At 50.9% G+C, this 17,063-nt stretch overlaps 1 protein-coding gene and 1 pseudogene across 4 annotated transcripts in view; one reads left to right on the top strand and one right to left on the bottom strand.

The window, feature by feature from the left end:
- Nucleotides 1–17,063, bottom strand: part of MGLL (monoglyceride lipase) — a 128,854-nt gene that overhangs the window by 67,882 nt on the left and 43,909 nt on the right. For 3 of the 4 annotated variants that reach the window (XM_027583621.2, XM_027583620.2, XM_027583619.2), the window contains exon 3: nt 1,915–2,021. In XM_027583621.2, coding sequence (XP_027439422.1) covers nt 1,915–2,021 — 107 coding nt within the window. Of the gene's footprint in view, nt 1–1,914; nt 2,022–16,076; nt 16,193–17,063 lie in introns of those variants that run through there. The other variant, XM_027583622.2, reaches the window with a different exon arrangement.
- LOC113916750 lies at nt 12,871–13,207 on the top strand (annotated as a pseudogene).

The following is a 17,063-nucleotide window of genomic DNA, read 5'->3' as shown; positions in this document are numbered from 1 at the left end:
TGAACTATCTTTAGAACGTCACAGAAAGCTATGCCTCCACCCTAGATGTTGTTTTGGAAACATCAAAAGGCGGGCTGTTTCTTTTCTCCTTTTCCTCAAACAAGGAAGTTTTTTATTTATTATTTTTTTAAGATTTTATTTATTTATTTGAGAGAGAAAGAGAATGAGAGAGAGAGCATGAGAGGGTGGAAGGTCAGAGAGAGAAGCAGACTCCCGGCTGAGCAGGGAGCCCGATGTGGGACTCGATCCCGGGACTCCAGGATCATGACCTGAGCCGAAGGCAGTCGCCTAACCACCTGAGCCACCCAGGTGCCCAACAAGGAAGTCTTTTAAACTTGTTTTTCAAAGTCCTGCAGTCAGACAAAATAAATAGGGCACAGCAGGTGTGGCCCACAGGTGTGGCCAAGGGGAGCTCATAAGAAGGTAACAGACTCCAAGATTCATACCTCCTTGAGATTCTGGGTAAAGGTGTTCGGTATTTGCCAAGTATGATTATCCTTTTCTTCCAGCATGTCCCTAGGTTGTTCAGTTTGAAGAGGGAGGGGATGATTGCAACAAACATTAACAGAAACAAAGACAACAGGAAGAGAAGCATTCCCGTCTTGGGCCTTTACATGCTGCACAAAGTGCCAAAGCTCATATTGACATGGTCCCCATAGTGAAAATCAGGATAGTCCTCAAATATTACATCTCAAACAGCCTCACAAATATTACCAGAACCATTTGCAAAGCACTAAAGAACATTACAACCATAATAAGAAAGAATTTAGTCAATATTCCCAGTTATGAAGATGTTTGCACATATCTGGCTTAAAAAGGGCTCTTGGTAAATCCACATTTCCACTTCTTTATATACAAGACGCCCCAGCAAGCTTCTCTTCCCCTGCTCCTCACGTTGCCTACCTTTCAGGGACTCCCAGGCCCTGTCACTGGTCCCCTCTCCCTCTTTTCAGCAATGCCACTTAATTATCTATTTTCAAATCACATAAAATAGCAGCCACATTGCTGGATCTGAGCCAGGAGATAGATTTCTACATGGAAGCTGTGGAGAAATCACCACGTTCAGTCACAGGGAACACTTCATTCTTAAAGACTGTAAGGCAAGGGAAGATCTAAATTGGGATCCTTCCGAACCATGAAGAATGTCACAAAAATAATGAAGGGATGACATACGGGCTTAGACAATAAACACTGCATTTTGACCGTTGTTGTGGATTTCGTTAAAGGACAAAGAATCGGCCTGGGGACGTGTGTGTGTGTGTGTGTGTGTGTGTGTGTGTGTGTGTGTGTGTGTGTGTGTGTGTGTGTGTGTGTGTGTGTGTGTGTGTGTGTGTGTGTGTGTGTGTGTGTGTGTGTGTGTGTGTGTGTGTGTGTGTGTGTGTGTGTGTGTACACGTTGTTTGGGGTTTTCTTGTGACCGATATGGCCTTTGAGATTTTTCCTATTCTCCTGGTTTGAAATGCTTTGCAAGTGTCTTGTGGTGAAAGGGGTTGAACTGTGCTTGCACTGACTACACCACATCCATCTGAAGTCCCTTGGGAGAAAACTGGGGCCCGTTTTGTGCAGAAAGTGGTCTATAAATGCAAGAGAGGATTCCTTGGCCTCGGGCAAGTTCTTGTATAAACAGATTCTGGCTTTGGTTTTTTTCTTCAGTAGAGATTTCTAATGAGTCTGCATTCAATCCCAGACTCAACAGAAACTGCTGGTCAGACATTTTTTTGTTTACATAACTACGTATTATTTTTTTTACTCAGAAACATCCCATGGAGAATGTCTTTTCCCAGTGTCACTGCAGGAATCACAGGAGAATAACAGAGGAGGAGGGACGAGGGAGGTGGGGTGATAGAAAGGGGGGTCCCCCAAACTGTTGGGCACCGGCCAGCAGCGTGAGCCCTGTCACCTGGGGGGTACTCACCATGGTCGTGGGCGAACACCAGCAGTCCCAGCCCCACCAGCATCTGAGCCAGCTCGTCATAGCGGCCACAGTGCTCCCCAGCTCCGTGGGACACAAAGATGAGGGCCCTGCAGGGGGGAGAGGGAGCCAGGTTAGGAAGGCGGCAGAGCACCAAGCATGGCCTGAGCAATACAAAGTTTTCAGGACGCCAGCAACGAGTGGAAGACAAAATCGTGGGTGAGGCAGCCCTCAGCCCCCCAGGACACGCCACGGTCGTGGCCATAGTGGTTGCCTCCGGGACAGGGAGGGGACTCAAGCCGATCAGAGTGGACCCTGGAGCTCTGGCCAAGGTAGCCAGGAGAAAGCGGCTTCAGCTTCCCGCCAGGTGTGAGCTGCAGAGGCTGTGGGCCTCGAGGGGCTCCAGCCTTGGGGCTGAAACAGAGGAGTCAACCCAACAGGAGAGACCATATCAGGAAGGGACAGCAAGTCCTAAAGAGGGTGCTGGAGCCCTGAATCCAGCCCGACCTGAAGCCTGTGCTTTCCCCCCGCCCCCGCCCCCGCTTTCGGTTGTGCTGTTTCCTGTCGCGGGTGATGAGAAGACTCGTAACTGACACCCAGCTCTTTCCATTTGTGTGTGGGGCGATGGTTTACTTCTCGGGGTTGCTGGAACTCGCCTCACCTGTGCACCTGGTATTCTCTCTCGTCCCTCTTTCTCCGGCTGGCAAACTCCTCCCCTTCCTTCAAGGCCCAGCCCGGAGGTTCCCTCCTCTGAGGAGGATTTTAGAGCCCCCAGCAGGCTCCGCTCAGTCTCTCCCCTCCTCGGGGCTTCTGTAATCCCTCTGTTGATGCAGGGGCGGCCGCGGTTTTCTGCCTACTGCCACCTCCAGTTACAACCTTCTCGAGGACATGCAAAGACTTCGCCTTTGCCTTTTCTTTAGTAGCTAGCAGGGTTTTGAGCTCATGGTGGAGACTCTGAATGAAGGAAGGTTGTGAGGTTTTACAAGAAACAGCTGTCTTTTGCACCTTAGATCTGTGCAGGAGAAGCCCCAGGATTCTGAAGCAGAGCTTGGCTGAGCACTCAGTCACCCCAGACAACCTCCAATGTGGCAGGGCGACTCTGGGACCCCAACAGTAGCACCACCATGCTATGGCTCGCCCCAGCTTCTACACTAGCCAGAGTCAGCCTGCTCGTGGTGGGGGTTATTGAAAGAGCATTTAGACTCTCAAACAGACAGTTGTCAAGACTCCTAATCTTGGCATACGACCCACGGGATGCTAGATTCCCCTTCGGGCAAAGAGTGAATGCTGTGAGCAACACCCATCCAATTTCTGCCAGTAATGAGAGGAGGGAGGGGGGGTGGAAGAGGGAGGAGGGAAAGGAGAGAGGAGGGGGAGAGGGGAGAAGCACAGCTGTCATTTTCCTGAGTATTCACGACACATCACTTCCTCTGTTAATTCCATATATGAGATTTCTAACCCTGTCGTCATCTTAGGCTTTGTTTTCTTTACAGCTGAGAATGAAAATTAGAGAAGTTAAGTTTATGGCCCAAGTCGCACAGCAAGTTGGTAACATGTAGATCTGAGCATGTCATTGCCGGCTTTTGGGTCTCCAGCGGGCCACCAGTGGGCTCAGAATATAAGACAACCTGACCCTTGCCTGCCTCGCCACTCCTTCTGGCCAACCCCCCGCTCCCCAGCTTACCTCCCTGTCCTCACGACGGGCTTCCCACCATGCTCGGGCAGCACCTGATTCTCCCTGCCTCAGGGCCTTTGGCCTTGCCAACCCTCTCTCTGAGGGCTCTCCCCTGATCTCCCATGACTGCTGGTCGTGCCCTGGTCTCAGGACAGACATCACCTCAAAGAGGCCTCTCCTCCATCCCACCTAGGGTGGCCTCCCCTACTTGGGCCCTCTGACCCGCACCGGCCCCTCACCACACAGCACACTTGACCATCACTAGCACTGGTTTGTAACTGCTCACGAAAGGATGCCATCGTTTTGCCATTCACTTGTTTGCTTGGTCCCTGGCTCTCTCCTCCTCTCGTCCACCTTGCTCCTGGCAGAAGCCCGGTCCGTATCTCAGCCTGGTGGTACTCAACAGGGACGGGTAAATGTGTATAACGGGAGTGAACACCTCATTCAAAAGCCTATGTTCTTCCTACCACTCCTCTCTGCCAGGCTGTGAAGGGGCAGAACTGTGCCAGCTTGTTTCGCCATGCTTACCCATTTTATTCTTTGAGCAGCACACAAAATACCAGCATTAACCTCATTTGCCTTTGGTATCTGTTCTCTCTACCCTTTCCCTAAAAATATAACAGACACGTTTCACACCCTCTTCGCTGCTTCCTGGAATGCCCAGCCACCTGCTCTAGATCAGACATCAATCCGGGCAGATTCCACTTGCCCACCTGACACTTCTGGGGTCAGCTGATGGGTTTTTCTCTCAGCTACTGAGGATTATGGCAGAACCTCTAAACAGTCAACTCCCATCTGCAAAAGGGGCAGGGTTTCCAGAAAGGATGGCACAAGCACTTTAACATCCTTTGGGAATGCAGCAGCTGCTGCATTAATCAGCCCACAATTAACGTAGATGAACCAGTGCTCTAGCCGGGTCAGGCTATAGTCAGCCTCTGGCTGCGGTCAGGGACTCACCCGGCGGAGGAGCCTGCCGGGTCTCACTTAGCGCCCAAAGGAGTGGCACAAGGCCATTACGCCCGGACTTGCTTGTTAATAGGATCTACCCCCGAGACACGATGTGGAAAAATACTTGGCCTCTGACTCTACAGAAATTTCTTCCAATCCAGCGGTTCTCAACTTTGCCTACAACTTGAAATCTCCTGGAGAGCTTTCAGCAATGCTGAGGCTGGGTCCGACCCACCCCCAGAAGAACCTCTGGGTTTAATTGGTCCGGGGTGGGAAAAGCTCCCCAGGGGTTCTGATGCACAGCGGAGGTGGAGAAGCTCCTGCTCTCGTCACAGCATGGGGCTTGGGTTAAGGTACTGCTCAGATGCCACGTGGAACTCACCAGTGGCAAAAATGTAGCCATTTTGGCCTGGAGACTCACAGCCACTTTGGAGCCACTCATCTCCCCAGGGAACATGCTGGGTAAACCACAGTTTCTATCTGTAGGATGCAGATGCTTCCAGAGCTTGCTGCTGCCTTCCCTTTGGAAACAAAGCCAGCTGGCTTGGCTGCCCCCGGGGCAGGTAGCAGAGGCTTCTGTGGGCCTTCTCTGCATAGGTGAGGCAGCACCTGCAGGCTCGGCCCTCTCCCCTACGCCCCCCTCCCCTGAGCCAGACCAGCCATCCCAGCAAACACATGGTCTTAAGCTGCTCCTGTGGTAAGTGGGGCTCTCCTTAGTTTGTGCCTTTGGCTCGTGCCCGGGCCCCAGTTCTGATAAATCAGTCTCTCCTCCCCCTCCCCACACGTACTTGTTCCCTGGCCCCAAGTCTTTGTTTTGTAGAATCTGTCTGGCAAAGTGAACGTCAAATCACATTACTCCTCTGCCTTAAACCCTTCAGAGACTTCTCCCCGCAAGAGAACAAAGCTATTGCCTCTGTGATAACATCCTCCCCTCCCTCCTCCCCTCTGCCCATGGCCTCCTTTCCAATGTTCAGGTGCACTGTTAAACGTTTCCCAAGTGGGGTGCGGGGCGGGGGGAGGGTCCTGATTTGCAGCGTTTGCCAATCTCCACAGTGTAAACGCTCTCTCACAGCCGGCTTCAGGCTAACGTGCTGTCACTGAACACGGAGTTGGAGGGCGTGCACACCCCCGCAAGCCCCGCGAACCCATTCCCACCTGGGAGGCGCTGCCTCTGCTGAAGCGTCTACCGGGGACCCCGCCCCCCAATCTGCACGTGGTGGTGGCTCTGTCACGTGGATCTCAGGCCCTTTGCGGGCACTGCAGTGGAAAGAGGCCCCTAAGCACGTGTCAATGTCCCAAACTACTTCTCCACTACCATGTTTCCTTCTGCCTTCCCTAAATAGAATGTGTTCCACGAAGGCAACACTGTCACCTACTGCTATATCCTCAGCTGGCGAAAATGCTGGCGCACAGTAGGAGCTTAGTAAGGATTTGTTGGCTGACTGGATGACCCCCCAGGGCTTGGATCCCTCCGCACCCCCGCACCCCGCAGCCCCCCGAGTTTGGAGTTCACGGCCAGGGGCAGGCACATCGGGAAGTCAGGCTGGCATGGAGTTTTCCATGGCTTGGTCCCACTCACTTGTCAGAACTCCCCTGCTCCCACTCCCCGCACACCTGCTGTAGGTGTGACACCCGCTGTTTGCTCCCCAGTCACCGGTGGCCCACCTCTAGGTCCCACCCCTCCCAGCGCCAGGGGCACAACCGGCCACACCCCAAGCTGTGTGCATTTAGGCTCTGGCTCTCCTGGAGAAGGGGAACCCCCTTCCTGGCGCTGTCTGATGGAGCTCCCTCCTTCACCACTGGATGTTGACCTCCACTTGCAACTTCCCCTTTGGGGTTTCACAAGATGTTGTGATTCTTGTTTCGGCTCTGAAAATGTACAGCACCAAGGAACTGAGATGTGGTTAAATAAGCACCCCAGTTGCTAGGAGGCTGGGAATAGAGCAGGCAGAAGCCAGGATGATTGGGTTTGATTGCGGGCGTCACCACACGTGGCCCTGGACAAGTCACCTGGTGGCTTGGAGCCTGCACTCACAGGACGGCAAGCAACTGGGGACCTTGAATGAGGCCGCCCAGAGACATTGACTCAAGGCTTACCACATGTCAAAGAGGGACAAACAGCACTGTCCCTGCCCTCACACAGCTCACAGTCCGGCAGGACAGACAGGTGATCGGTGGAGAAGACATCTGCTGGTGTGTAATTTAACAAGCGCCAGGGACAGAAAAGAGAAGGGACCACAGGGAGCCTTATTTGGACAGGAGGGAGCGGCTGGGAAGGGCTCTGAGAAGTGAAGCAGCCAGAGCCTGGAGGGCCCCGGGGGCAAGGAACGGAGGTGGGGGGAGGGGTCTAATTACGGAGGATGGCTCAGCACAGGGCAGTGAATGGATCTGACCTTCTGAAACTTCCAGGGCTGCTGTGGGAGAACTGGGGGAGAGAGGGAGGATGGTGTTTGTCAAGGAACCTGCAGGCTGGGCTCTCAGCAGGTGCCAGGCACAGTGTGGTTCCCCCACCCGCCCCCACCCTGGCATTCTGCAACCTTGGCAGGGAACAGTAGCAGAACGCTAGCAGGGCCATTTACCGAGACCAGGCAATACCCACAGCGGCAGAAATTAGGTTGCAGAAGAGGCTGGTGAAGATCTTTTTCCTGGAACTTCTTTAATGGCTGCAGCCCATTGGGACACAGTCATTCTGGGAGAAGGCAATGGCTGTCAGAGGGGGAGGCCCAGTCCCAGGAGCAGATGGCCTGCCTGGCATCTGGCCCTGGGAGGCAGGGCAGCTCCCAGCAAAGCATATACAGCCCTTGATATGAACATGCCGCAGAACTTCGCAGAATGCATGCCTGTGGTCTAGAGCCCTGGCTTTACACTCCAGCCCTCCCATAAATTGGTTTCCGGATCTCTGTGGGTCTCAGTTTCTCCACCTGTGAAATGGGGACACGGCCCCTCCTCACTGGGGTTCTGAGATGAAATGAGAGAATGTATGTGAAGTTGTGCGGCTCAAGGCTGAGGCCCTTGACTTTCCTGTCACGTACTCTGCCTGCTCACCCTGCCCCCTTACGCCCACAATGTCAGGCCCATTCACGGACCCACACTGGGAAGGGACCCGGGGATTGGGCGGGAAACAAGCCCGCAGCCACCAACGCCTTGAAAGACAGGGATGGGTGCTGGAATGAAAAGCATTCCCCTCTACCAAGGACGCCGTCGTCTGTTACCTGCAGGACTATGGACTTGGCTGCGACCTCTTCCCCTCCACGTGCATGTCTGTGGGGGGATCACAACACCTTCCTCACGAGGCTGTCAGGAGGTTAAAATGAACCACCTCACGCACTTGCCGTGGTCTGGCACCGAGTAGAAAACATCAGCCTTTTTCTTGCGTGCCCTTTCCAAAGCCACGGCAAAGCTCCATCAAAGAAAGAGCTGAATGCCCAGCCGAAGAAATGTTCTGCTCATTTTTTAGGAAAAGTTCAGGAAACCCAGGATTTGTGGGAGGAACCCCATGTGTCAGGTGGACCCTGTGGACATTCCTACCAGCAGGCGGCAGCTCAAGTGGCATCTGACCCAGTGAGGGGAAGAACACTAGCCCCAGAGACCCTTAGAGTGTCCTCAAACGAAGGTGGCGGAGGGCATCCGCCTGCCTGTTCTGGGGGCAGTATGTGCTGTGAGTTCTCGCTTACTCCCAAGGCATCCCACTCAGGCAACTGGGTGGCTCACTTCATCATCCACATCCACCCAACTCCTTCCTGCCAAATTTTATGACTTCAAAAAAAATTCACCCGGCACGTTTGTCATCGGGCCTGTGAGTGGGATTGTCAGGCTCAGTTGGACCCCTTTCCCATAACTAAAGCAGAAGCATGACGGACTCTGCTGGAATCCAGATTTAACCGTTTGCCCTCCTCTTGCAGAGCACCAGGCTGACTTCGTTCCTCTCTGTCTCTGGCAGGACTCCCACAGCACAAATAGTGTGCGGCGGGGACCGAAATAGAACAAAACCCACGAAGGGGTCTACAGTTTCAGAGGGGGGACTAGAAATAGACTTCTCATTTGTAAAACAGATCAATAATGCCTATCTCCCGGGGTCTTTGTGAGGGTTGATTGAGAGAATTTATGGAAAATAACCCGGCAGGATGCTTGGTGCCGAGTCAGGCATTACATAATAGCCGATGCTGACAGCTGATATTTACTTTGGCTCGATGTTTGTCTAAGTGTGTTATGCACTAACTCATTTCACCCTCACAACAACCCCCGTGAGGTGGGTCCAGCAGTCTTCCCCATTTTTCCAATGAGAAAAGTGAGGCCCAGAGAGGCTAAACAGCTTGCCTGAGGTCACACAGCCGGTAGGTTCAGAACTCAGTAGGACCTGATCGCAGCCAGGCCGGCTCTCAGGTGCGCATTCGGGACCATGGCGTGATGGCCTGGCGAGAGGAGGGTGCCAGGCAATCATGTCACAGTGTGTGGTGGGGTGGTCCCCAAAGCCCCTTGCCCTGACCAGCTTCTCCCTCTGGCCTCCTGCCCCAGCCCACCCCTTCTCCCACCCTGTACACCAACCAAAGAGGGACATCTGGTTCTTCAAACCACCACCTCTGCCTCTGCCTATGATTTGGCTCAGGTTCGACTCCTGCCCTCTCCGAACTCTGAAGCCTTTCTGGGGTCCCCCGGGCTGAGCTAGCTGCTCCCTCCTGAAGCCCTAACAACACTCTGTTCCCATTTCTTTTATCCAGGACTCGTCAACAGCCAGTGTGAGTAGACCACGAGTTCTTTGAGGACAAGGGCTATGTTTTGTGGATTCGCCCTGGTGTCCTGTCTCTAGCAGCTAGGACGGCCTCCGTTCTATAACCACTGAATGATGAGTGGCAGAGTGAATGAACGAGGGAGTGAAGTGGCTCAGGGGAGACAGACAAACGTGGGCTGGAACAGCCAGGGGGGCGTTCCCGGAGGCCCACAGGCCACTCCTGCGGGCCCACCGACTACTTTGAAAGCCCCTGATTCCCCCTAGTAAATTCCCTTTCGCTTTGCCTGGCTACGGAGCTTTCTGTCATCAGCACTGGATCCAAAGACATCAGCTGAGAGCTTGGGACAGCGGTCGGCCCAAAGGGACAGGAGAAGGAAGACAGCGAGGAGGACCCAAGCGGGGCGTTGGAGGTGATGGAGGACCCCTGAGAAGGATGAGGGTGCCAATGCAGACTCATGAGACTCTGAAGAAGGGGGTGGCCCCGAGGAGGACAGGGGGGAGCAAAGCTCAGCCGAGAGGGGAGAGTGGGAACAGGAGCTAGACCGCAGGGGCCCCCAGATGCAGGAACAGGACCTCGTTACACTCTCAGGGGCTTGCACGTGCCGAAGGTTTCTAGCTAGGTTGTGACAAGTCAGAGGGACACACGCCTATGGCTAACTCAAGCTTCAGAAGCATAACGGGAATTAGACCACACATCTCTGAAACCCAACCCCATCTTAGTTCTTTTTTTTTTTTGAAGGCAGACCTGCAATCTCCTTGTTTTCCAAGGAAAAAATAAAATTATCATAATTGTTAAAAGGCCACAGAGGAAGTTTCCTTAAGCCTTTTAACATGCCTTTGGAAATGTGCACAACCTTGAACCCAGAACAGCTTTGCAACCAGCATATTTACCTCAGATGCTGCTGTCAGCACCCACATCTTGTTTATTTACTTATTATCATAAAGAATGCTATAAAACAGAAGAGCTTGTCTAGGCAGATAAGGCATTCAATACAGATCATGGAAAGAGGATAAACCGGCATCCCCTTCTCCCATCAGCAACAGCAGTGCTAACACCTAAGTACGGGGCGGGGGGGCGGGGGGGCAGCACGGAGTGAGCTGGAGTCCTGGAGTCACCCTCTGGACCTGAATCCTGGCTCTGGCCCTCACTAGCCACAGGCCTCGGATGAGGGACTCTGCCTCTCTCTGTCTCGGTTTCCTCATCTGTAAAATGGGCACCAACAATAGCACCTACCTGCCAGGGTCCTGAGGATGAGGTCAGGAATCCCTGCAGTCCCTGCGAGCTAGTGGTATTATATCACTGGGCATGATCGAAAAGTTACTTACTATTACCCGTCGCTTTACACATTAGAGAACAAGCACACAAATGTTCAATCAGATGCCAGTCTTCGAGGGAGGAAAATTCGATCAGAGGACCCTCTTTCATGACCAGTATGTTAAATTCCGATGATCTCACGGGAGAGGGAAATGGGGTGCTCTTTGTGTTTTAGAGAGGTGATGGGCTCTAAGTGGCTTCTGCTCAGAAGGGCCTCCACAAAGGACATTAGTAACCCCAAACTGGCTGGAGATTACCTATTCAAGATCTGCTTCTATTCTACAATCCTGAAATAAATGTACTGAGCCATTCATTCATTTATCAATGATTTGCCAGACCAGCTATGTGTCAAGTCATCTAAGGATCCTATGAATAAGATAATTCTACTGCTCTGGGGGGGGGGGGGGGTCAGAGTGGAGAAAGCTCCTCTCACCTCCCCATGTCCCACAGCACAGCCTCCCCCACTCCACCCCTGACAGAATGCTTGGCTCTCTAGTTCGGGGCCCCTACTCTGCCCCACTCCCATCTGCCTGCCCATTTCCTGTGTGACTCTGCTCTCGAGCCCATACCCCTTCTCCCAAACGTGCTCCCCCACACTCTACTTACCCCTGGGGCCTGCTGTGGCCCCCCTCTCCTCCCTTCCCCACTGGAGAGCCCTTTTGGGGTCCCCAAAGTACATGCTTAGGGTTGGCTGGCCGAGCACCTGGTCCGTCTTCCTCTTCCTTGCGAAGAAGCACATGCTCCCAATACCAAAATGCTCCCAGAGATAGAAAACAAGGCAAGTGGAGGCCACTGAGCTTTATTCCCGCGTTCCCCACGTTCTGAGCTTGCCCCTCCATCAGGAGCTTGCTCTTGGACCATCTAAAAGAGTAGAACCCTCGAAGGGTCTACCAGCCCCTCCTGTGCCCCGCCGGCCCCAGGAGCTAGAGAGCCGCCCCTCCCTGCTCCCTTCTCTCTCTTTCTTTTCTGTCTGTGCAGCCTCCTATTTGAAAGCACTCTGAGAAGACTCTAGAGCCTCCCCTGTAAGCGCAGCCCAGCCACAGTTCGAATTGTACGTCCTGACTCTTCCACAGAATGGCACTGGGTTCTTTTTGTGTTTAAGTGTCTGGGCATCTCTTAGCTGTCCCGCTATGCAAAAGCCGAAAAATTCTTATTTGTTGAGCTAGGCGCTTTATATACGTTTTACCGTTGATTATCCCACCCCCAGCTTCCTCCCGGGACTAGAACCAGGGCATTTCAGTACCAGTGTAGGCCAAACCTTACTTTCGGTTTTTGAGAAAGCCACTCACTACCTCAAGTGCCTTTCTTGTAAAAGAAGAATGAGAATCCCTTCCTTGCACAGGTGTTTTCAAGTTTAAATGACAATGTTCTCAAAATGTCTAGCGCTGCACCTGCCTCAATGCTGGTTCCCTTCTTTGGGCTTCCCCTTCCCCTTACATGCACGTCAGGATGGTATGAGGCAAGTCATTTGAGAACACCCAAAGGAGGCTTGCACTTGGAAAGAATGCTCCAGACAACCATTTAGTTACATGCCAGATCACCTACTGGGTTTCTGGTCTTTGTGTTCGGGTTTTTCTATCTCTAACTCACATCAGGCAGGCACACCTGTGTCGACGATGGACTGGGCCTCATCCAACCGGGGGGGCGGGGGTCATACCTGAAACATTTTTATTTGGCGCCGTGATGATGACTGTCAGCCTACCTAAGTCTGAGGAATTCTCCATTCCTTCAGCTGTGAGCCAGATGGAACTCTTCCCAGCTCCAACATGCTAACTACAAGGGCTCCCCCAGAGAAAGAATCAGAGCAGCCCCCTGCACGTGGCAGGACAGCAGTCACCTCAGGCCCCAGCTGGCTCATCAGCTCCCACTGTGGTGGTCAGGGCTCGGCCCAAAGCCCGCCTGTGTCTACGGAGAAGGTAGGCAGACCCTGGCTTGGCCGATTTGCACAAACTGGATGGTTTCAAGAACCCCACTTGGCATAATTCCTAAGAAGCCAAAGTTACTAAATCATTAGAAAAATAGGTAACATGTATTTCGGTTAGAATATAACTGTAATTGTATTTTAAAAAATTATAACAACACGGGTAAGGGATGGGTGAAGTAGGTGATGGAATTCAGGAGGGCACTTGTCTTAATGAGCACCAGGTGACGTATGGAAGTGATAATCACTAAATTGTACCCCTGAAACTAATAGGACACTGTTTCTTAACTACCTGGAATTGCAATAAAAACTTAAAAGAGTTAAAACCACCTATTTTTCGCTCTCCGGGCTCAGACCTAGTTTGCGGCGACATGGCTAAACGCACCAAGAAAGTCGGAATCGTGGGTAGATACGGGACCCGTTATGGTGCCTCCCTCAGGAAAATGGTGAAGAAGATTGAAATAAGCTAGCACGCCAAGTACACTTGCCCCTTCTGTGGCAAAACAAAGATGAAAAGACGAGCTGTGCGGATCTGGCATTGTGGCTCCTGCATGAAAACCGTCGCTGGTGGCGCTTGGACCTACAACACCACTTCTGCTGTCACAGTAAAGTCGGCTATCAGAAGACTGAAGGAGTTGAAAGACCAGTAGAAGCTTCACCATTTGAAACATTACTAGCCTATAATAAATGGGTTAATTTATGTAACAACAACAACAACAAAAAAACCACACCTATTTTTCGTGTCTCTGTGCCAGGTGCTGGGTTTTGCACTCTATACACACAATCTCATCCCCCCTGACCAGAAAAAACTCAGAGCTCTAGATTTCATGGAGTCTTTTTAGATGTCAGTTTATTCCTTTTTCATAAGTGCCCACTCTTAGTTTATGGAAGCCAAGTCTTCCTGGATCATGCCAGAAGTTACTGGCAAGTTTCTACATTTCTCGTAGCAATACCATCTCATAAGATCCTTGCTTCTGTGATTCCTTAGAAGGATGCCCTTCTTTGGGACTGCTAAGTTCTTTTGGATCACTGGTCATTTTTCATCTTTTGCTCAGCCTTTCCAAAGAAGGTCAAGATTTGTTCAGTACTAGAAATCGGGAGATGTTTGGGGTGGGGGAGGTCTTGCCCAAAGGTTTCAGTCCAGATAAAGTAAAAGGCTTAGCATTACTCTAAGTAGCTATCTTAGTACACTGAGAAGGAGTAATTAATGTTCTTAGTGCATTCATGAAGAGAAAAAGCATGCCACCAAATCTTTCTCTATATATAATATTTTAAAATGCACATACCCATGCCCACACACATAATTTATGTATGTTTGAAAAGGGAATGTGGGTCATTCTGAAAAATGGAAAAATACAGACAAGCCTAAAGGAAAATAAAATCCATCCATAACCTCAATATCCAGTGATAACCAGCATGAACATTATATTTCCTTCGAGGTTCTTCCTCTCCACATATACTAATATTTGTTTGTTACTGCTGACAGTTTAATTATACATGTATAGTTATGACTTTCAATTGTAATTATAATTTATAACCATAATCATGCTGCATGTTTCATTTCAGATCCTGTTTTTGATTCTTTAGCACCTTTCCATGAACAGTTGCCCACAGGAAGAGCACTGCCACCTCCTTCCAGAGTCACTCTGAGAGTGAATGGGGGGAGTGTCTGAGAAAGCCCCCAGCACAGGGCCCAGCACCTGAGAGGTATCTAAGAAGTGATTTAGGCATGGCATTCAGACCCCTATTCCCCTCCTGAACCCAGAGCAGACATTACTAATCAATCACAGCTCCCTGCTCTGCTGAACACCAGGCAGCTTGTGAGCCTTTTTCAGCACCATATTCTGGAGACCTGCATATTATATTCCCACCCATATTACATTTCCTGGTTGTGAGAAGGTTGGTCCTGCAGAGCTTCAATCCCCAATTTCCCCCTAGGATGATGTCACTGCTACTTGGAGCAGCGAGCCTCTTGTATTCCATGAATCAGTAGTTGACTCTTTTACACTTAGTTCGGGCCTTGCCTACAAAGCACTGTGGAGCTAATGCATTTGGGTTGCCAAAATCAGGGCCTGGCTTCAAAAGCTCTAGTTAGGTGTCCAGTCTGCTACACAACAGTGGGCAGGCCGAATTTAGTTTTAAGACTGGTGCATCTCAATTCCCGGGCCATCAAAAGAACGTTATCCTACAACCCTCAAAACAGCAACAGACTGAAGCCACGGGTGCTCCTTGATAAGGATCACAAGATGCCTGGGGCCATCCAGTCTCCTGAGCACTGAATCTCAGTAAAGCCTTCCCCAAGTAAGGATAATTAAATTCCAAAGTGGGCCCGCCCTGAAACTGTTCAACTAGAAAATTACAAGCCACAGCAACGATGTATTTTCATATAAATGTGCAAAAGCAAATCCAGCATCAACCAGCTTGAAACAGAGGGTGGGGGGGATAAACAGTTTGATGCATTTTAACACCTAATTGATCATACTGCTGATATCTCTCTTTGGTCAGTTACCGCATTCCCCTCCCTGGGCCACCCAGGTGCCTGCCTTATCAAGCCTGCTAAGCCGAGAGGTTCTGGAAGGCAATGCCTTACTCACGCTGCAGTCTCATGGCAGCCTGCGAGCAACTGTGGTGCCTGCAATCAAGGTTGGCAGAAGAGAAGCACATCATGCCACTCTGTCACCAGCGCATCGTGGGCTGTGGGCTGCGTGACCACGTCAACATCACCACCACCCCCCATCCCCACTGTCCTTGTTTCTCTGTGGAGGGCATATCCCAGGACTGCTCTCGACTCAGCCTCCGGGACAGTCCCTCCCTGCTGGCTCCTCTCACTCCTGCACCCCATGTGGCTGTCCCATGCAGGGCTGGGTGCAGCGGAGCAAGGCTGAGGCTCCTCCTGGGCCCACCGTCACTAGCTCGCTTTTTGCAGGCAAAGAAAATTGTCCCCCAGATGCACAAGAGTACCATCTCTCCTAAATAACATTTCCTCTTGACCTTTCAATACTCAGTCTAGCCTTCCTTTGCACACAGCCTATTTTCCGAGCTGGAAGGTCTCTGAAAGCAGAAAGCCAGGGCAAAAGGATTGAGACCTAGAACATTCTTTTATTACGGTTACCTACAACTCCTTATTATATACCTGAGATATTGTCTATTCTGAATATCACTCATCTCCTAAAATATTCCAGATGAGGAAAACAACATAAGATCAAAAACAACATGAAATCAAATTCTTTATATTGCACAGAAGAGCCTTCCCAGTGTGTCTCCAAACCCCATGTCCAGGCGCATCCCAGCCCCTATCCCTATCACACCAAGGTTGGTGTTGCCAGGTCAGCAAGGCTGGTGTGATTTCTCATTGTGAATTTATTTGTGCAGATTAAATAATCATATGGAAATGTACACGCACGTCCAGAACATCACTGGCCTGCAGAAGCACGTGTGCGCCTCCTCCCCCCTCCAGAAGTCACCACTCGTCCTGACTCCTGGGGAAATCACTCTTTGCTTAACTACCTAGGCATGTAGGCAAACAATGATCTGTTTGGTTTTGCCTGTGTTTGAACTTTTATGTGAAGAGACTCACCTGACTTTTTCTTTTCCTGGGTCTTGATTGTTTCTCTTATTCGGTATGCTTGGGGAAGGAGCCATAGAGTCCTTTTTCACTACTGTATAGTATTCCACCATAAGGCTATTTTATGATGTGTTTATCCATCCTCCTACGGATGGGCATTTGCATTGTTTCCAGTGGGTATGTTACAAGTCATGTTGCTACGGTCGCTCACGTGTGGCTCCTGGTGCTCATGGGCAAGAGGGTCTCCAGCATGTATATCTGGTAATAGAGTCACCGGACAGGGCAAGAAGATGTTCAGCTTTTACCAGGTGATGACAAATTGTTTTCCAAAGAGGTGGGACCAATTTACACTCTTCCTTATAGATATAAGCATTCCTTTGCCCACACCCTCACCACCATTTGGTAATGTCAGACTTCAGATTTGCCAGTCAAATGGGTGTGAAATGGTATCTTGTTGTGGTTTTAATTCCTGTTTTCCTGATTATTGATGAGCTTGAGCACCTCTGGCACATTATAAGCCTTTTGGGCTACGCTGCCTCGCACCACTGTGACCACAGACATTCTGGAGTACCCTCTCCCTCCTCTCTGCTGGTAAGCTCCTGCTCATTCTGCAACACCCAATTCAAATGTGACCTTCTGGGTGACAGCATCCTTTTGTTTCCCTGAGCCAGAATTCATCACACTTCCTGCTGGGTTCCCATGACCCTGGGTTCAGCTGTGTCACAGTCCCTGATCACCCTGGGCTGGAATAACCTGTTTCCTTGTTGTTGCTGCCAGTAAATGACCACCTCCCTATTTTCCCTTGTTTCCATCCTGCAGAGCCACACCTGGCACAGGACATCTGCTCATTATGTTCACTGATGGATTTCATCAGGTTTAGAGAAAAACTGATTCTTTCCAGTACAGGGTAGCTTGGACTTGGGGGAAAGGAAATCTGCATTTAGATAAAAACAAAACAAAACAAAACAGGTCTGGACTCCTTACAAGATCTGTGTGTGT

The sequence above is a fragment of the Zalophus californianus genome, chromosome 1 (genome assembly GCF_009762305.2).
Source record: "Zalophus californianus isolate mZalCal1 chromosome 1, mZalCal1.pri.v2, whole genome shotgun sequence".
NCBI lineage: Eukaryota > Metazoa > Chordata > Mammalia > Carnivora > Otariidae > Zalophus > Zalophus californianus.
The sequence above is the reverse complement of the archived record's forward strand: the minus strand, read 5'-3'. Positions and strand labels throughout refer to the sequence as shown.